The 20,125-nt window shown below is 44.2% G+C and overlaps 2 protein-coding genes across 2 annotated transcripts in view; both read right to left on the bottom strand.

Moving 5' to 3' along the window:
• Window positions 1-82: 82 nt before the first annotated feature.
• Window positions 83-6,713, bottom strand: cpsf3 (cleavage and polyadenylation specific factor 3). The gene is made up of 18 exons (XM_020454944.2): window positions 6,508-6,713; window positions 6,127-6,190; window positions 5,911-6,008; window positions 5,509-5,637; window positions 5,008-5,185; window positions 4,375-4,464; window positions 4,008-4,158; window positions 3,618-3,793; window positions 3,215-3,373; window positions 2,898-3,044; window positions 2,559-2,711; window positions 2,239-2,347; window positions 2,039-2,137; window positions 1,605-1,699; window positions 1,322-1,409; window positions 975-1,041; window positions 736-832; window positions 83-647 (listed from the first exon to the last, which is right to left on the bottom strand). Exons 1-18 carry the CDS (start codon window positions 6,576-6,578, stop codon window positions 546-548), a joined length of 2,073 nt encoding a protein of 690 aa, XP_020310533.1. The 5' UTR covers window positions 6,579-6,713; the 3' UTR covers window positions 83-545.
• A 604-nt stretch (window positions 6,714-7,317) lies between these two features.
• Window positions 7,318-20,125, bottom strand: part of LOC109866250 (arf-GAP with SH3 domain, ANK repeat and PH domain-containing protein 2-like) — a 44,859-nt gene continuing 32,051 nt past the window's right edge. The window contains exons 15-28 of the mRNA XM_020454805.2: window positions 19,346-19,479; window positions 18,920-19,014; window positions 18,401-18,590; window positions 14,166-14,251; window positions 13,790-13,905; window positions 11,995-12,062; window positions 11,611-11,727; window positions 11,084-11,360; window positions 10,349-10,450; window positions 9,890-10,160; window positions 9,561-9,622; window positions 8,689-8,771; window positions 8,408-8,527; window positions 7,318-8,258 (exon numbers count right to left, since the gene is read on the bottom strand). Coding sequence (XP_020310394.1) covers window positions 8,184-8,258; window positions 8,408-8,527; window positions 8,689-8,771; window positions 9,561-9,622; window positions 9,890-10,160; window positions 10,349-10,450; window positions 11,084-11,360; window positions 11,611-11,727; window positions 11,995-12,062; window positions 13,790-13,905; window positions 14,166-14,251; window positions 18,401-18,590; window positions 18,920-19,014; window positions 19,346-19,479 — 1,796 coding nt within the window. The 3' untranslated portion in view covers window positions 7,318-8,183. The remainder of the gene's footprint in view (window positions 8,259-8,407; window positions 8,528-8,688; window positions 8,772-9,560; window positions 9,623-9,889; window positions 10,161-10,348; window positions 10,451-11,083; window positions 11,361-11,610; window positions 11,728-11,994; window positions 12,063-13,789; window positions 13,906-14,165; window positions 14,252-18,400; window positions 18,591-18,919; window positions 19,015-19,345; window positions 19,480-20,125) is intronic.

Here is a 20,125-nt window from a genome sequence, read left to right as displayed (position 1 = left end):
ATTTTATTCAATTGCTCACATTGCTGCACTTCTCAATATTTCAGAACATATTCATAGAAATAACTACTTTATAAACCTGTAATATTAGTTCAGAAATTACTTTATTTAAAACAAATTGTGTCAATGCAATGCATAATGCAGATATACAAAGTCTACACGTTGAGAATTCAACGTAAGTCAATGGAGGTTTGATTCCTGTGGAATCTACACTTTCCCCTAACACAGATTCTTCCTTTATGTGAGATAAGGCAGCTAGAATTACAGAGGAATGAAACGGAGGGGGCAATGTTGTCAAGACATTACAAGTACTGGGACAACATGTAGAATATATCCACTGCCCGGCTAACATACGCATATCAATTAATAATGCACAGGAAAACTCTTCATATAGACCATGTCAGTAGTGCACTGCCCGTAAAGGAAAGTGGGCAAGTGCCTCTGGGTGATGCTGTTTGGGAACCCCGGTGTTTTGGGCCGTGCCTATTGCTTCTGGGACAGGCTGCCTGTCCAGGGAGAGAGAGAGGGGAGGAGGTGGATGACTCTCCTCAGATGGCAGGGTTGAGAGCATCATAGAGCCTCTGCACAGCCAGCTCCACCATCTCTCTCAGGGTCTCATCTTCAGCACTGCCCTCCTCATACTGCACCGTCTGCACAACAGACAGACAGGGGAGAACCAGGTCAGAGGAGAACACACACACACAGAGAAAGAGACAGACATATCTACTAAATCCTCACTCTGGTCTCTGGGCAGATGAAGGCAGTATTCCCGTCCACTGTTACTGTCAGGTTCTTATTGTCCTTGAAGTCCACACAGTCCTCCCCAAACATGTCACTGTTGAGGGAAAGATTTCAAAAGTCTCAGAGAAGCGATTCTATCCGTTACATTTTGATACACATTCACAACCTTCCTGTTGACCCATGACAGGCGTGTGTGTGTGTGAATATAGAAAACGTGAATAGGGGGTGGAACTTACAGAAGCATAATCTCCAGCCTCTGCTGGAAAACATCCAGTTCTATACCTTCTTTCTTGTGCTCCATAACTATAGGATGAAGAAATGAACATCAGCAAGGGAAGGGACAAGCACAAAGACATTAAACATACTGTAATGATAGTCCATAACGCAGAGATAATGTTAGAACGCGTTCGCTGACCTAGGTAGCACACCTCTTTTCTTCACAAAACTAACCCTGTGTCGTAGTATTTTACCAGTCTTGTACTCACTATACTACACGAGAACAGACATGTGAAAACTGACTTTTAGCGTTCAGATATCTTCACCGGCCCCATGATAGAGATAACGTTGGACTTTCTTCACTGACCTTTCTGTGCTTTAGGGTTGGACTGGACCTCCAGAACCACTGTGGTGACCGCATCAGCATACATGTCATTCAGAGGGTTGGCGATCCACTGCGCACACAGCACCAATACAAAACCAGTTAGCTAATGTTCACACCCTTTCCTATAGGGTTGCAATATTCGAGCAACTTTCCCAGATTTCCTGCTTATTCCCTTCTGATTCTGGGACTCTACCTACTGGGATTTCTGGAGGGAAATAACCTGGGAATTTTGGAACCCCTACTTTCATTACATTCAGTATCTCACCTCTAAAACCACCATGCCAGCTTCATGCACCAGTGTGACATTCTTGAAGATCCTGAGTGTGATTTTCTCTGCAGACTCCACCTCCTCCACATCCCCTAAAAGACAAGTTGGTTTGTATAGTCAGACAGTACCGAGACAAACTCCAGACCCTGGTTATAAGTGACAGCTTTACAGTGGCTTTGAAAACGGCCCAATGTAACCACTACTGTAAAGCAACTGGCACACTCCCACAACAAACTCTAATAACACCTGCAAAAAAAAACTCAATTCGCTAGGTGTTCCCCGCTCGTCTGTTGGTTGCCATTTGTCGAGTGATATTTTGTTGGCTTCCACATTTGTCCGATTCGGAATCAATCAAGCAGCTGTTGGTGTTGATTGATTGACCAGTGTGCCTAAATGTCCAACAAGGTGAGCAGAGTTCTGTAGAAACCCACCTGCCAGGTTGCGTAGATGGCTGGCCAGCAGAGAGATGGGTCCAGTGAAGGGAATGGCCTGAGTCTGCTTCACTGTGCTCATGGCCAGGTCTGTATAGTCTGGAGACAGAGAGAAGAGCTCATACACACGGTAGTACACACGTGGACACACACGGAGGGATGCTTGCACACAGACAGTCAGATAGTGAATCAGTACTGACTGGACAGGTCTGAAGGGGTGAGGATGTGGTAGCTGAAGTTGCGTTTGACCAGGATCCCAGACACCCTCTGACCCTGCTGACACTTCTTATCAGCCAGGGAGCCCATCACCTACGGCACAGAACAGCAACAGTCAGTATACACACACACACCACAAGTGTTTGGAAGACACAAATCGCCTCAGTTGTACACACTATAAAAAATCTTTGATAATTCCGCTTGATGCCAATGGATAAAGTCTAACTCAATTCAGTCTAATTCTCCCAATAAATGATATTACAGTAGGAGACCGCTAGAGAGAGAGAGTGGAGGATGGGCTCACCTTAGCCAACTTCTCTCCTCTGAAGTTGAGTGTGACGGCCTCAGTGTTCCGGGGGTTGTGCACCTCGATGTGGACCTCATCATTGTCCTCGTACTCCCTGATCAGAGCAGCTTTCAGACGGGCCATCTCATTCTGCTCCCCGTGCACCAGGATCTGCAGGCGGGACAAAGAAATATGTCACACGAGCAGGCTCAAGTCATTGAAGTATAACAGGGGGAAAAAAGAGAGGCCCAAGCACACTTCCTTGTGGAACTGTGTCCCATTGGCATTTACCATTTGATTACGGCCCGTAAGATAAGATCTCACTCATTCAATGGCCGACGGAGTGTGTCTATTTACCACATGAGGGGGTTTGAGAGCCCTGATGAACTCGCTAGTCTGTTGGTAGTCAGTGTGGGCTGAGAAAGAGATGTAGTCCACAGACATCTTCAGTTGCAGCTTCTGTCCTGACATGGTGGTGATCTCCTCTGGCTCTGACATAATGTGCTGAGGATAGAGTCACAGAGGAACAGTCAGCTCACACACACAGAGTAATGAATCTTAGCACGGCTGGAAATAAAATAAAATAAATTGCGTCCATGTTTATCTGTAATTTGATGACGCTAAAAAATACTTGATCACAACAAAGCTTGGTTTGCAATAAGACCCCACCCCACCTTTGCGAGGGTACCCTCCACAGAGTAGCCGGCGATGATGACGCCGTTCCTCTTATCGGTGCACCAGCTCTCAAACAGCTCTCTTGACAGACCGCTCTGCATCATACCTGGAGAGGCCATCACCACACTGGGCCCGATGTCATCAAAGTGGTCCATGCTCTGGTAGAGAGTGGTACAGCAGACTTAGCATGGACCGAGGGACACAGCAGGTGCTAATTCATTAGAGCACACCGTAGTAAAACTTTTTGAAAAGGAAATTAAAAGGAGTGTTTGTTATTGGACAAGTTCAGATAGTCACTCCCTGTTTCAGCCTGTTTTCTACTTTATGGTGCCTAATAAAAAAACATTTTTAAATTATTGAAAAATGCCACAACGAAACATTCATCTGATTAACGCCACCCACCTTGAGGTTGCTGATGTGCTTGAAGACGAAGGGGTTGTTGACGTTAATGGCCTTGCGGATCTTGTCGTTCATAGCGTTGACGTATGTCTGGTAGACGGCCATGCACTTCTTGGCCAGAGACGACGCGTAGTAGATGGGAATGTCATGGAGCTCTGGGTGGTTCTGCCAGTACTCATCTGAAACACACACGCAGAGGCACATAACCACACACACATTAGAGAAGGGTTGTGTTCATTAGTGCACGCAACAGAAAACGTTTTAAAACAAGTTTCTGATTGGATTAGGCCAGGTGACTGTTGGTTCCTAATGAACACTTCCATGAATGAGAGTCACTGGATACCTGCTCTAAAGAAAGGCAGGCTGAAGAGGGAACTGGCTGGAGAATCTCACCCAGGATGAGCAGCAGTTCCTGGGCTCGGCCCAAGGCGAACACGGGGATGAGACAGCGGCCCTCTCTGTTGACGATGTCATGGATTGTGTTGCAGAACCGGGCCTCCCGCTCCTCCCTCTTCTCATGGATGTGTGTTCCATATGTGGACTCCTGAGGACAGAGAGCAATACACATCAAATCCTCATGTTAGGAAAACAAGATCACACGAGAATCAAAGTGAAGTATGCTGCTTTTTTGTGGTTGTGATTAGGCTGGGTTGCCGTAAAGCACCATGTGACAACTGCTGACAAATGAATTTGATTGCCTGATTGATTAATTGATTGTAGTTGTGTTTAGTATTGTATGTTACTATTAGCGGAGACTCACAGTAATGAGGATGTCAGGCTTGACACTGGGGATCTCGGCTGCCATCAAATGCCTGTCCTCCTGTCTGGAAAAGTCACCTGTGTAGAGGATCTATGGACAGACACACACCCAAAGGAACAAGGATAACAGGAGACAGGTTAGTTTAAACCTACAATTTTAAGAGACAGTAGAGCAAAGTAAATAGACAAAAATATATTTCTGTTTCAAAGAATTATTCACTCATTGGGAACATTTGTCCAGCATATGGGTGCCACCTACTGGCCACAGTAAACAATACAATCTGTATACAGTGCATTCAGAAAGTATTCAGACCCCTTCACTTTTCCACATTTTGTTACATTACAGCCTTATTCTAAAATTGATTAAATTATTTTTTAGCCTCATTAATCTACACACAATACCCCAGAATTGTTTTAAAATGTATTACAAATAAAAACATTCATACCTTATTTACATAAGTATTTAGACCCTTCGCTATTAGACTCGAAATTGAGCTCAGGAGAGAACAGAATTTCTGGGAAATCACATCATTATGATAAGAACCTTTTCTTATGGTCCTTTCACAAAGAAGATGATGAATAAGCTGTAGTTGCTTTTCTGTCCCAGTAGTCAATGTAAATGTAATGTAGTCACCTTCACGCCAGCTATCTCGATCATGAACATGGCTGCCCCCAGGACGTGACCGGCATGGTAACACCAGAACTTGATGCCGGCCACCTCCTTCACCTCGTGAAAGTTGATGGTCTCGATCTTGTCCATGCTCTCCTCCAAGTCTGTCTCTGTGTACAGCATGTCGTCGGCTGAGATGTTACTGGGAGGGAAAACACAGAGACAGTCAAGGGCACAATGTGAACCCGAATCATCCATAATGGATAATGGCATGTCTACAATTGTTTTGCCCTGAAGACATGGCTGTGTAGACTTTTTGACGGCTAACAGTTAGATGCCAAAGGAGTCGACATAGGAATCTACAGCCATGTCTTCAGGGCAATACATTTTGCAGCTACTCTATCAAGAAAGAAACAGTAGAGTACGCTGCTATTTCCACGAACCAAGTAATGTTCCTTATAGGAGCCAAAGGCTAAAGTTAAATAGGTCAGGCTGTTTATTGGAAGTTAATCAACTCTTGTCTACCTGACTTTGACATAATCAGACAGCAGCCAGCGGTAAATAGCTTTGGTGGCGTGGGTCATGAAGGTCCTTCCTTTGAAACTGGTCTTCTGGAGAAACCAAGGCAAGGCTCCACAGTGGTCCAAGTGGAAACTGAGATAGAGAGAGATTATAGAGAACTGAATATGGTGCATTAGAAAACTGAACTCTTGTCTTCAGTGTGTTAATTCATCTGAGCTGGGGAAACATATAATGGGGTTGTGTTTATAAGGCCCAAAACGTAGGACAACTCACAGAAACAGAAAGCTATTTCTGAACTTGTCCATATAAGAAACATTTGTTTATGTTTTAGGTTGTGAAAAGTTTTGCTACAGTTGAACTTGACCCCAATAAACACAACCCAGATGAGAGATTAGGAATACTCACTGGCTGATAAGAAGCAGGTCTATCTCAGCAGGATCGATCAAGTCAATATATGGAAGAGCATCCATTCCTTCCAATCCTGGGTGGATTCCACAGTCCAGCTACAAAGGAAAACGGTTGTTGTACTCAATTATCAGGTTACTTCTATTTTGGAATGTCTCATACAATCCATAATGCATGGTAAATTCAACAGGGACAGCAGAGTGCACGTAATATTACCATGATTTTCCGTCCCTTGAACTCCAGAATGATGCATGACCTTCCCACCTCCTGCCCAGCTCCACTGTGAGAGGGAAAGAGACGTCAATCACTGTCTGATGACATTTGTGACGTTCTGGCAGATTCAGAAAAATCTTACGCGTTATGAACGTAATGCATAGCTACGGTAGCTACTTGAAAATACCATCTAGCTATCTATACGTATACCAGGTAAATCACTGTGGCATCTTTGGACAACAACTAATACTAGGTAACATTGAACAAATTCATAATTTATCTAACTAGGTAGACAGGCGTCAGTCTTCATGTATTTGCTAGTTAGACGGGCTAAATTAGCTAGCTAGCCAAACAGCTCACGAAATGTTGAATGTATAAACCCACAGTGGTCTGATGAGGAGCTGATCACTTTCCTCCGCAGGCACTGATAAATCAGCTTTGCGTTTCGCCGCCATATTTTCTCTTACGATTGAATTAAAATATATATGGTTATTATGTATTAATTGTACTAATTCATTCTTCTGACACCTACAGAAACTAACCGCACGCTGACTACAACACTTCCGGTCCAGCGATATATGTCCGTACGAGGAATGGTCTTTGCTATAATGGGTTCCGGTGTTGTAACATGGGGCGCCCATTCAGGAGCACACAACGTTTTGTAACGTTCAGGTAGAAATATGTTATTTAGAACAAACGTGCTTCTCCAACATATAAAACGTTAAATCATGTAGGCTGTATTTATGACATTTCTATCAGCAACGTTGGAGAACGTTTGGCAACTGAACATAGCCCTGATTTTAGGGCATAGTAGCCAGAGCACAGTATAATCATGACATTGCTATAATCTATCCTCCGAAAAAGGACTCTTTCATTTATGGACGTCATTTAAAAAATAAAAAGTTTGTTTTCATTGTGCTACATACAGATTACTCAAGAATATGTGGGTTGGTTTATTTTTTTGCCTAGTTGATCTGTCTAACAATCTTTTTGGGGCTCAAAATTATCACTATCTCGCTAATATTGGTGCTGGGGGCCTCAAGGAAAAATATTGGCTGATGTTAGAAATACCAGGGGCAATTTTTGGTCCCAGTCCGCCCCAGAATCAGATAATGGTTCTGTTCATAATCATCAAATGGAATTACCACTACAGATCTGTCTTAACCGACTGCAATGAAGACAAAACACACAATGAGCCATTTCACGTTTTAATGAATAACCATGGACATGTAAAGAACATGAGGGAAGAGGAACATGTAGGATGTACATTCCTTTCAATTATCTCAAATGTTACAGCTACAATATACATACAGAGTTACCCTGCAACCCTTTTTCCAGCATCATATATTCACAAATGCTCTCTTGATAAATTGGATTTCTTTCAATGTTAGATTCAAACATATCAGTTTCCCATCAGCAGAAGCTGTCATAGGATGATCATGCTCGGTGATACACAGCAATGTAATGACTGATGTAATATATAGACTTTGAGTGGTTGTAGTACAATACGTTTTTTATTATACCAAGTTACACTTTAAATACACATCTGAATTGATAACACAAAGGCAATATTGAATTTAAAGACAAGTTTGACTGTATCCTCAAGGATGCACTGTACTGTGTGGACTTTAAATAAAACATAATCAAGCAGAATCTTGCTCCAGTTATTTCCAGTTGTCCCAGCAAACCAAGTGGAAATATACTTTCTCAAAACTTAGCATGCAGGTTGAACAGTTTCCCCCATTTCCCCCCCAAATATTCCAGCATTGTAGATTAGAACATTCTGTTGGCAGGTCAGAGGTCACCTAGTCATCATCTTTGGCTGTTTGGATGCATGAGAATATCACCACCCACACATGTGATGTGCACATCTCACACCTCTTTCACTCATAGACATTGTTTTTCTCCCAAACGATACCCTATTTCTTATATAGTGCACTACTTATAGGGCTCTGGTCAAAAGTAGTGCACTACATAGGGGATAGGGTGCAATTTTGGACAAGAGCAGATAACACACAGCCTAGTAGTGAGCGACAGCTTCGGTCACACCATCAGATGCATCAGTCAGTGATTAAGTGCACAAATGTCACAGGGAAGACTCCTTTCCTAGTCGAATCCCCCTCAATATGTCCCACCTGCAACACACACACACAACAGGACACACAGTCAGTGGATCAGAGACCTAAGGACACAGTCAGAAGATGTGTGTGTGTGTGTGCAGTTGGTGTGTGTGTGTGTGTGCGTGCCTATGTGTGTGGGTGTGTGTTGGAGCTGTTGTACTTACCCACCACTCCAGGTCCTCCTCTCCATCCACTACAATCACCTCTCCCTCGGTGAACGTTAGCTCATCTGGGTTATCAGCTAAACAGCTGTAGCGGGCTTTCACCCTCCTGGACCTCTGTTTCTAAGGGCCAAATAATAATAAGTTAGACAAGAAGATGTTAGTTAATGTTTTTTTGCAAGTGTTCAATAATCAGTGTAAATATGATATTACTGTATTGCTATAATAGCCTGTGAGTTAGGTATTGATTGCATGCCACTGATTGGCTGAGTTGAGGATCTCACAGGGAGGTTAGCGCGGGGCTTGGGTGTTGGTGGAGGAGTTGGACCAAAGCTCTGAGGGGATCCAGTTACAGGTGTATTCTTTACTGCTCACACACACGCAAAAAGACACATTGGAACATTTAATCATCAATTCAAGGACATGGTCCCAGATCTGTTTGTAATTTTACCAACTCCATTATTTCGAACCAATTGGCATGACAAATCCATAAGGAATTGGCAAGAAAGAAGAAACAGACTGGCACCCAGATGAATAAAAACAAAGCTCTTTGAACCAGAGCAGGCTAGTTATTAGATATTGTAGGCTGAGTGTACAAAACTTTAGGAACACCTTCGTAATATTGACTTGCACCCCCTTTTACCCTCAGAATAGCCTCAATTCATCGTGTCATGGCCACTACAAGGTGTCGAAAGCGTTCCACAGGGATGCTGGCCCATGTTGACTCCAATGCTTCACTCAGTTGTGTCAAATTGTCTGGATGTCCTTTGGGTGGTGGACTATTCTTGATACACATGGGAAACTGTTGAGAGTGAAAAACCCAGCAGTGTTGCAGTTGTTGACACAAACTGGTGCGCCTGGCACATACTACCATACCCTGTTCAAAGGCACCTAAATATTTAGTCTTTCCCATTCACCTTCTGAATGGCACACATACACAATCCATGTCTCAAGGCTTAAAAATCCTTCTTTAACCTGTCGCCTCGCTTCATCTACACTGATTGAAGTATATTGTACAAGTGACATCAATAAGGTTTCATAGCTTTCACCTTGAGTCACCTGGTCAGTCGTGGAAAGAGCAGGTATTCCTAATGTTTTGTACACTCAGTGTATACTAAAAATGTGTGAATGGTATTTGAGTGTGTGATGTGTTTACCGGATCTATTAGTTTGTCCAGCAAGCCTGCCGGGTGGTCCTTTAGGCATGGGTTTATCTGAACTGAAACCACACACACATTAATTGTCTTAGTTAACTGATAATACATGTCATTATAAACCTAACACAAGACTTAATACAATTAAATGAGAACATATGAACCTGAATTGGTCAGCGGAAGTATCAAGCGTCTCAGAGTAGGAGTGCTGATCTAGAGTCAGGTCCCCCCCTATCCACATAATCATATTTATTGTGATCTAAAATACTAAACTGATCCTAAATCAGCACTCTTACTCTGAGATGCTTGATACATACTGCCCAAGTTCTTACATAGTGGGTGATTTAGTTGATTTGGACCGTGCGGCTCTGCTTCTGGGATGGTGGGCGGGTACAGGAGGGGGCTGTGTGAGTCGGAAGGAGGGTGCAGGGGGCACTGTTGGCGGGAATGGTGGTAGTGGGATGATGGGGGACACTGGAGGCCCAGGTAATACTGAAGGTAGTGGTGGTAGAGGAGCAGTCTTATGGCTTCTAGACTCCATCACACTGGTTCTTTTACTCACCAGGGGAGGCGGAGCAGCAGGTGGAACAGCTGGGGGAAACACTGGATGGAGACAAGGGAGTGATAGCAATCAGTCAAATGTATAAAAAAAAAAAAGTTTAACATCGGCAGTTGTAACAAAGTGCTTATACAGTACTTAAATCTTGTTGTTGTGCCAGCAGCGCAGCATAATCACATGAGGGATAGGTCAGGAGCTAGTACTATCTGGTAATATAATGTAGTGCACTTACCATTCATGGAGCTGTTACGCTCCGGGATGTGAGGGTTCGGGGGGTCTGAGGAGGACCTCTGTCTACCCACCACCTCCATATGAGCCTGCTTCCACCCTGGGCCTACAAGGTTACAGTCATAGGGTCAATCATGCGTAGGGTGCAGTCTTTCGGATGGGACGTTAAACAGGTGTCCTGACTCTCTGAGGTCATTAAAAAAGATCCCATGGCACTTATCGTAAGAGTAGGGGTGTTAACCCCGGTGTCCTGGCTAAATTCCCAATCTGGCCCTCAAACCATCACGGTCACCTAATAATACCCAGTTTACAATTGGCTCATTCATCCCCCTCCTCTCCCCTGTAACTATTCCCCAGGTCGTTGCTGCAAATGAGAACGTGTTCTCAGTCAACTTACCTGGTAAAATAACGGATAAATAAAATAATTTATTTATACTACAGTTTGGCATCTGGTGTTTAGTTCATTATTCCAGCAATCATGTCAAGGAACTGTAATCTATGACCTAGCGCAGGGCTGTTTAATTCTTGTCTTGGATGGCCGAAACATTTCCGATTTATGTTTCTAACTTGGAGCTGATTGCACTCACCTGGTGATGTAGGTCTGAATCAAGCCCTGATTAGGAGAGTGAAAACCTGAAAAGGGGTTTTGGCCCAATAGGTCTGTAATTGAACAGCCCTGACCTAGAGCATGACTTATGCTCTATGACCTATGGCCGATTCTCATTGCCAATGGACTGACCTTTGCTGGTGTTCCTGGGGGGCAGGGGTGGGATGTGTAACCCCAGTCCCCCTGGCATGCCGCGGGGAGGGGGGCTGAGGTCCAGGATGGCGCCATAGGTCTCATTGTTCATCATCATGCTGGGGACATGGGCTCTCTGCTTGTCCCTGACCAGGCTGGCTGCGTCACGGGCCAGGGAGGCCATGTTGAGACCTCCAGGCATGGGACCCATGGGACCATTTCCTGGGACAAAACAGCTGACCGGACGCTCCTGTTCTGGCCGTCTTTGGGGGATGGGCTGGGTATGGGCGATAAAGAGTGTAAGTATGCTAGTGTAGTATAAGCTAGTATGCTATTGATGTAATGTCTTCAACTGAGGTTGAAGTACTATAGTACTCACTCAAGTACTGACTCGTGCATTTTTGGCAAAATAATTCAACTAATACAGCAGTACAGGTATACCATAAAATCATGGTTAGAAGAATTTGTGAATTCTATTAGAGTTCTATATGAGTTTTGAGTTATGAGGTAGAGGCAATGCAACTCACCTTGTCCTCCATCTCGTCTTCGCTCTCGTCCAGGTCGTCGTCGTCTTCGTTCTGGAGCCGCCACTCATATTCCACATGCACATGGACGTTAAACTTCCCCGTCATAGCCTGGGTCAGCTGGACACCACAAATACAGTCAACCTTTACCATTACCCATGTTGATAAAACAGAACCCTGGACCATCCTCTAAGACAGCTGGATCATCAAATTCAAAGTAGGTGCCACACATTGGTGGTGGATGAGTTGAGTTTCCACATACTTTGTAAAGCGCATTGGGAACCTATGTGGAAAAGCACTCTACAAGGCCAATCAATTATTATTAGTATATTGTTACATTGTTCAAATCCATGTGACCTTTAGATTCAATTCAAAGACTGCACTCACCAGCTCTTCACACTGCGAATGTCTGAGGCGCTTGGCGATGTCCATTGGTGTTTCTCCTGCCTCGTTGGCTGCACACAGACAGACAAACCAATTTATGTGTTTCTTATATATATATATATATATATATATATATATATATATATATATATATATATATATATATATATATATATATATACACACACACACATACATACACACACACACCACATATTGTATATATACACACACTGTATATATACAGTTCCAAAAAGGTGTTAAACAAATCAAATATATTTTATATTTGAGATTCTTCAAAGTAGACACCCTTTGCCTTGACAGCTTTCCGCACTCTTAGCATTCTCTCAACCAGCTTCATGAGGTCGTCACCTGGAATGCATTTCAATTAACAGGTGTGCCTTGTTAAAAGTTCATTTGTGGAATTTCTTTCCATCTTAATCCGTTTGAGCCATTGTGTTGTGACAAGGTGTACAGAATATTTGGTAGTAGACCAAGTCCATATTATGGCATATTATGGCATATTATGGCAAGAACAGCTCAAATAAGCAGAGAAATGACAGTCCATCATTACTTTAAGACATGAAGCTCAGTCAAGCCGGGAAAGTGTCAAGAATTTGGAAAGTTTCTTCAAGTGCAGTCACAAAAACCATCAAGTGCTATGATGAAACTAGCTCTCATGAGGACCACCACAGGAAAGGAAGCCTCAGAGCTACCTCTGCTGTAGAGGACAAGTTCATTAGAGTTACCAGCCTCAGAGATTGCGTCCCAAATAAATGCTTCACAGAGTTCAAGTAACAGACACATTTCAACATCAATTGAGGAGACTGCGTGATTCAGGCCTTCATGGTCGAATTGCTGCAAAGAAACCACTACTAAAGGACACCAATAAGAATACACTTGCTTGGGCCAATAAAAACTAGACCGGTGGAAATCTGTCCTTTGGTCTGTTGAGTCCAAATGTGAGATTTTTGGTTCCAACCACTGTGTCTTTGTTATACGCAGAGTAAGTGAACGGATGATCTCTGCATGTGTGGTTCCCACCGTGAAGCATGGAGGAGGAGGTGTGAGGGTGCTTTGCTGGTGACTCTGTCAGTAATTTATTTAGAATTCAAGGCACACTTAACCAGCATGACTACCACAGCATTTTGCAGCGATACACAATCCAGTCCGGTTTGCAGAAAATAGTAAAAATAAAGAAATACCCTTACATGAGTAGGTGTGTCCAAAACTTTTGACTGGAACTGCATATATTTTATATTTTTTTGTACTCTTCTCCCTTGTACTTTTCTCCCCAATTTCATGATATCCAATTGGTAGTTACAGTCTTGTCCCATCGCTGGAACTCCCCTACGGACTCGGGAGAGGCGAAGGTCAAGAGCCATGCGTCCTCCGAAACACAACCCTGCCAAGCCGCACTACTTCATGACACACTGCTTGCTTAACCTGGAAGCCAGCCACACCAATGTGTAGGAGGAAACACCGTCCAGCTGGCAAGTGAAGTCAGCTTTCAGGAGCCTGGTCCGCCACAAGGAGTCGCTAGAGCATGATGGGACAAGGAAATCCCTGCCGGCCAAACCCTCCCGTAACCAGCACAAAGCTGGGCAAATTGTACGCCGCCTCATGGGTCTCCCGGTCACGGCCAGCTGTGACACAGCCTGAGATCAAACCCGATGCAGTGCCTTAAAGACCGCTGCGGCACTCGGGAGGCCCAATGTATGTGTTTCTATGGGACTGGCGTCTGGACTATATAGGGAATAGCGTGTCATTTGGGACATGATACTAGCAGGGCACTTACCAATACTGACCGAGGCCCGGCCCCGCAGCAGCAGTTTCAGACACTCACTGTTGTCTGTAAGGCAGCAGTAGTGCAGTGCCGTGCTCCCTTTGGCTGTCTGCTTCTCCAGGTTGCCACTGACACAGAGCAGACACACCACTGTGGTTAGGACATTCACCACAAGGGAGTCAACACTTCCCTACATCGACATCAACAACTAAATAAATATGTCTAATCTGAGAGAACAACTTCTGATCTTATCTACATGTTTTTGTTTGCCGTTAAAATACTTTAGACGAGTTCCCCCTCTTCACATTTGAGATGTTTGCGTCTGCTTTTATGAGACATAAACCCAGCATCTTTTCACCCAATCAGTCCTTAAGTAAGGCTTTAGTACCTGTTCTGGGTCAGGAAGTCCACAATATGGAGGGAGTTGCGGTCCACCATTCGTACTGCTAGATGTAGTGCCGTCTCACCCGGTTCCTGAGAGCATGGACAAATACCCTACATGACTAAAAGTATGTGGACACCTGCTTGTCGAACATCTCATTCCAAAATCATGGGCATTAATATGGAGTTGATCCCCCCTTTGCTGCTATAATAGCCTCCACTCTTCTGGGAGGGCTTTCCACTAGATGTTGGCCACAAGAGCTTTAGTTAGGTCGAGCACTGATGTTGGGCAATTAGGCCTGGCTCGCAGTCGGCGTTCCAATTCATCCCAAAGGTGTTCGATGGGGTTGAGGTCAGGGCTCTGTGCAGTCCAGTCAAGTTCTTACACTATTCTTACAAACTATTTCTGTATGGACCTTGCTTTGTGCACAGGGGCATTGTCATGCTGAAACAGGAAAGGGCCTTCTCCAAACTGTTGCCACAAAGTTGGAAGCACAGAATCGTCCAGAATGTCATTGTATGCTAGCGTTAAGATTTCCCTTCACTGGAACTAAGCGGCCTGGCCCAAACCATGAAAAACAGCCCCAGACCATTATTCCTCCTCTACCAAACTTTACAGTTGGCACTATGCATTCGGGCAGGTAGCGTTCTCCTGGCATCCGCCAAACCCAGATTTGTCCATCGGACTGCCAGATGGTGAAGCGTGATTCATCACTTCAGAGAATGCGTTTCCACTACTCAAGAATCCAATGGCGGAAGGCTTTACACCACTCCAGCTGATGCTTGGCATTGCACATGGTGATATTACGTTTGTGTGCGGCAGCTCGGCCATGGAAACATGTTCTTGTGCTGACGTTGCGTCCAGAGGCAGTTTGTAACTCGGTAGTGAGTATTGCAACTGAGGACAGACGACTTTTACATTCTATGCGCCCTTCAAACACTTTGCGGCTGAGTGGTTTTTCATACATGTTTCCACTTCACAATAACAGCACTTAAAGTTCACCAGGGCAGCTCTAGCAGGGCAGAAATGTGACAAACTGACTTGTTGGAAAGGTGGCATCCTATGATGGTGCCACGTTGAAAGTCACTGAGCTTTTCAGTTCAGCCATTCCACTGTCAATGTTTATCTATGGAGATTGCATGGCTGTGTGCTCGATTTTATACACCTGTCAGCAACAGGTGTGGCTGAACTAGCCGAATCCACTAACTTTAAGGGGTGTCCACATACCTTTGTATATATAGTGTAGCAAAAGGTATATTACAGAAGCATACATGCATATCGGCAAAAAAAACGGTTTACATTTGAATCAGAGGTATTAACATATGACAAATCAGCAGAACATTTTTAGTCCACGTTAGAAGTCTGTCATGTGGGGGCATGGTGCAGCAGTAGTGGTAGAGACTGCCATGCACATATTTCCCACAGTACCATGTGTACGAAGCCCCCCACCCTATATTTATAAGAAATCAACAATTCTTCACATTTTCAAACAGGACATTTATATTTTCCAACGAGGCTATACATTTGGGTGAGGTTTTTCTGTCCCCTGAGTAGCCTCGTTTCACTGCCATTTTTTTTCTTAACCGTCTAGTGTTCAGCGAAATGTCAAATACAGGAAGCCTCGTCAAATAATTAACATCCAATCACATTAACCTTTACTCTCTCGCGGGAAACCTTCACTCTTGCATGACAATATGAAAAATAAGCCACGGGAGTTTTTTGAGCGAGAATATAGACGACTTTCGAGTATTAAGACGTATAAAAGCAACATATACCATTAACAAGAAGGAACTAGAAGCGTCTTATATGGTGAGTTACCGAGTGGCAAGGACAGGTAAGCCCCATACTATTGTATTCTTCCTGTTGCCGTGGATATGGCTGGGACAATCCCGGGGGAAAAGGCCAAAAAAACGATACTATACGCATCAATGACATGGCAAGAGAGGTTTTGAAACAATTACTGCTTCGCATACAAGCCAGTGAATTCTATGCTGGATGAGTCAACAGATGTGGCGGACCTGGCACAGCCTGGCACAGCTCCTGGTATATGTCTATTATGTTTATGGGGGGTCAATTAAAGAAGACATCCTCTTCTGCAAACCCCTGGAAACCAGAATAACAGGAGAGGATATTTATTTATTTATTTGAATTTTACTCCCTTTCCGCCCCAATTTCGTGGTATCCAAATGTTAGTAGTTACTATCTTGTCTCATCGCTACAACTCCCGTACGGGCTCGGGAAAGACGAAGGTCGAAAGCCATGCGTCCTCTGAAACACAACCCAACCAAGCCGCACTGCTTCTTAACACAGCTCGCATCCAACCTGGAAGCCAGCCGCACCAATGTGTCGGAGGAAACACTGTGCACCTGGCGACCTGGTTAGCATGCACTGCGCCCGGCCCGCCACAGGAGTCGCTAGTGCGCGATGAGACAAGGATACCCCTAACGGCCAAACCCTCCCTAACCCGGACGCTAGGCCAATTGTGCGTCGCCCCTCACCCCGGCAGGATGCGACAGAGCCTGGGCGCAAACCCAGAAACTCTGGTGGCACAGCTAGCACTGCGATGCAGTGCCCTAGACCACAGTGCCACCAGGGAGGCCCAGGAGAGGATCGTTTTTAAAGTACTGGACAGCTTTGTGACATCAAATGGACTTTGGTGGTCAAGATGTGTTGGCATCTGTACTGATGGCGCAAAAGCCATGACAGGGATATAGTGGAGTGGTAATGCACATGCAAGCAGCTACGTGTTCAAGCAGTTGCTCCCGACGCCACTTGGGTACACTGCAGCATCCACCCAGAGGCTCTTGCTGCCAAGGGAATGTCTGGACACTACAGTGAAAATGGTTAACTTTGTTAAATCAAGGCCCCTGAACTCTCATGTATTTTCTGCATTATTCAATGATATAGGCAGCAACCATGTAACGGTTTTACAACATACAGAAGTGCCTGGCTATCAAGGGGCAAAGTATTGACACTTTTTTAAATTGAGAGATGAGCTTAAAGTTTTCTTGACTGACCATCATTTTCACTTGTCTGACCACTTCCATGATGATGAGTTTCTCACACGACTGGCCTATCTGGGTGATGTTTTTTCTCGCCTGAATGATCTGAATCTAGTATTACAGGGACTCTCCGCAACTACTGTATATTCAATGTGCGTGACAGAATTGAGGCTATGATTAAGAAGTTGGAGCTCTTTTCTGTCTGCATTAACAAGAACAACAGACAGGTCTTTCCATCATTGTATGATTGTTTGTGTGCAAATTAACTCAAGCTTACAGACAATGTAAAATGTGATATAGAAAAGCACCTGAGTGAGCTGGGTGCGCAATTACGCAGATACTTTCCCGAAACGGATGACAAACAACTGGATTCGTTATCCCTTTCATGCCCTGCCTCCAGTCCACTTACCAATATCTGAACCTCATCAAAATTGCAACAAGCGGTTCTGTGTAAATTGAATTTAATCAGAAGCCATTGCCAGATTTCTTGATACGGCTGCGCTCAGAGTTTCTTGCCTTAGCAAATCGCGCTGTTAAGACACTGATGCCCTTTGCAACCACGTACCTATGAGAGAGTGGATTCTCGGCCCTCAATAGCATGACAACTAAATACAGGCACAGACTGTGTGGAAAATGATTTAAGACTGGGACTCTCTCCAATACAACATTGCAGAGTTATGTGCATCCTTTCAAGCACAGCTTTCTCCTTAACCTGTGGTGAGTTATTCACAATTTCTGATGAACAAATAAGGTTTTATATGTAAGATGGCTAAATAAAGAGAAAAATGATTGATTATTATTATATTATTATTTGTGCCATGCTCCTATAAGAGCTCTTTGTCACTTCCCACGAGCCGGGTTGTGACAAAAACTCACACTCATTCTTGTGTTTAATAAATGTATCGTATCGTGTGTGTGTGGCAGGCTTACGTGGCGCTGACACTGGTGCTAGAGGGGATACGCAGCTGGAGGTTGAATGTTTGAAGAGGTACGGGACTGTAAAAAGCTCAGGAACCACTGCTCTAAAAGATAGCCCAGTGGTTAGAGTGTTGGGCCAGTAACTGAAAGGTCGCTGGTTCGAATCTGCCAATGTGCCCTTGAGCAAGGCACTTCACCCTATATGCTCGGGGAAATTGCTCTGGATGAGAGCGTCTGCTAAATTAATAAAATGTCAAATCTGTCACCTGCCCACCTTCTGGCTGTCTAAATAAAAAAAGAAGATAATGTGATTAATCTTACATGCTCATTGGCCAGTGGTATGGTCTCCATCAGGTCCACTCCTTCAGCGTAAACCTGGATGAGGGAGAGGATGTTTCGGGTCTTCACTGCCTCACACAGGACGTGGAGCCTGGACTCCTCGTCCGCACACTTCCTCTGAACAAACTTCTTCTCTGTGTACTTGGCTGTGATGTAGTCCTTCCGCGTCTGCCTGAGGGAGACAAGAGCGCAGACAGACAGATGGGCAACTACCAAGAGACAGGAAATCTGAGTTTAAGGCCAAGTTCCAAATGGAACCCTATCCCCTAGTACATGGATTTTGACCAGGGCCCGTCAAAAGTAGTGGACTATATAGGGAATAAGTTGCCATTTTGGGATGTACCCTAAGACATTCAGGAATATACATAGTATAACAAGAAGTTAAATGTATTGAACTTAATATGAAATAAATAATGAATGTATTCAGTCAGTGTTGTTCCTGTTTTGGTGTTGAATGAGGGAGAGGAGAGGGTGTGGTTTGCCCGACTGTCTGTCACTCACATGTCACTGGAGGGGTTGGGTTTGGTCACGCCCCGTGTAGACAGGTCCGCTTCCATGATCTCATTGAAACCCGCATTGCCCACATTTTTTGCCAGCTGGGGAAGACCAGGTAGAGCACACGTCAATATGGTATCTATTCAGACCCTATAAATCTAGCCTGGTTCCAGATCTGTTTGTGCTGTATAGCCAATTGCCATAGGAGTTGGCAAGACAACACAAACAGATCTGGGACCAGGCTACTACTAATCATACTAAAATAGTACAACAGCTTATACAATCAGAGCTGGGTTCAAATAATCAAAACTGCTTGGCTGAGCTTCCCTGGCATCTAGCAGGCTAAAGGAAACGCAATAAAATATTGATTTAAAAAAAATAGTTTTGAACCTGTTTGTATACAATGCAACCGTTAATGCCTGTGATATTTACCAGGAGCTCTGCGGTTCCCAGGACGTCCAGTGTGAGAGACTGTATTCTAGAATAGTGGACGCCCATCTCCCTGTGGATTCCAGAACACTCGATGCAGATGAGCACTCCCAGGTTAGTGGAGAGCCAGGTGGGCTCTGAAGACAGAGATATATATTTTCAGTGTAAGACTAGTGTGCTATGGCCTGGGGTGATCTGGTGGGTTGCTGCCTCTGCCTTCGGATCTTAGCCCTTGACCTTCTGGCACACCATTTCTCCTCTTTACTTTCCTGTCTCTCTTCACTGTCTCTGAATTTTTTTTTGTTGAAAATCTTTAAAAAATGATATTAAAAAAGACTAGTGTGCATCCACTATATGTTCTCACCTGAAATAGTTGTACAGTTAAATAAAGTTCCACTCCTAAGAGTGAGATGTGGTATATTGATGCACTATTTTCATTGTCCTATCAGTGTAAATTCAGCACATGGGATATAGAGGCAAGGTAGGATTTCAATAACATCTAACCGAAACAGCCAACCCTCTTTCTTCTATATTTGAGGAACTAGTCTGACTGGCCTAACAAAGACTCCAGTGAATGTGTGTGAGCGCATGCACATAGACAAAAGAACACGGCAATCGTCAAACAAAGCAAGGTTGTGCGTTCAGCATGGTAAATTACGAAAACCATGTCAGCCTCACACATTCACATACTGTATGTACAACACTGTGTTCATTTTCATATAATACCCGTCTGGGAGGAAGACCAATATTTTCTTGCTGCCTTTTCCCAGAATGCTCTCTTGT

The sequence above is a fragment of the Oncorhynchus kisutch genome, linkage group LG21 (genome assembly GCF_002021735.2).
Source record: "Oncorhynchus kisutch isolate 150728-3 linkage group LG21, Okis_V2, whole genome shotgun sequence".
NCBI classification, from domain to species: Eukaryota; Metazoa; Chordata; class Actinopteri; order Salmoniformes; family Salmonidae; genus Oncorhynchus; species Oncorhynchus kisutch.
Note: the sequence above shows the minus strand (reverse complement) of the source record. Positions and strands in the feature narration are given on the sequence as shown.

What these genes read in the sequence shown, in the direction of transcription:
- cpsf3 (XM_020454944.2), bottom strand. Translation starts at nt 6,578, where the DNA reads ATGGCGGCGAAACGCAAAGCTGATTTATCAGTGCCTGCGGAGGAAAGT. An exon ending in CTCTCAAACCCCCTCATGTG is followed by an intron (nt 2,712 to 2,897) that starts GTAAATAGACAC and finishes TCCCGCCTGCAG; the next exon opens with ATCCTGGTGCACGGGGAGCA. An exon ending in CAACCCTAAAGCACAGAAAG is followed by an intron (nt 1,042 to 1,321) that starts GTCAGTGAAGAA and finishes TTCATCCTATAG; the next exon opens with TTATGGAGCACAAGAAAGAA.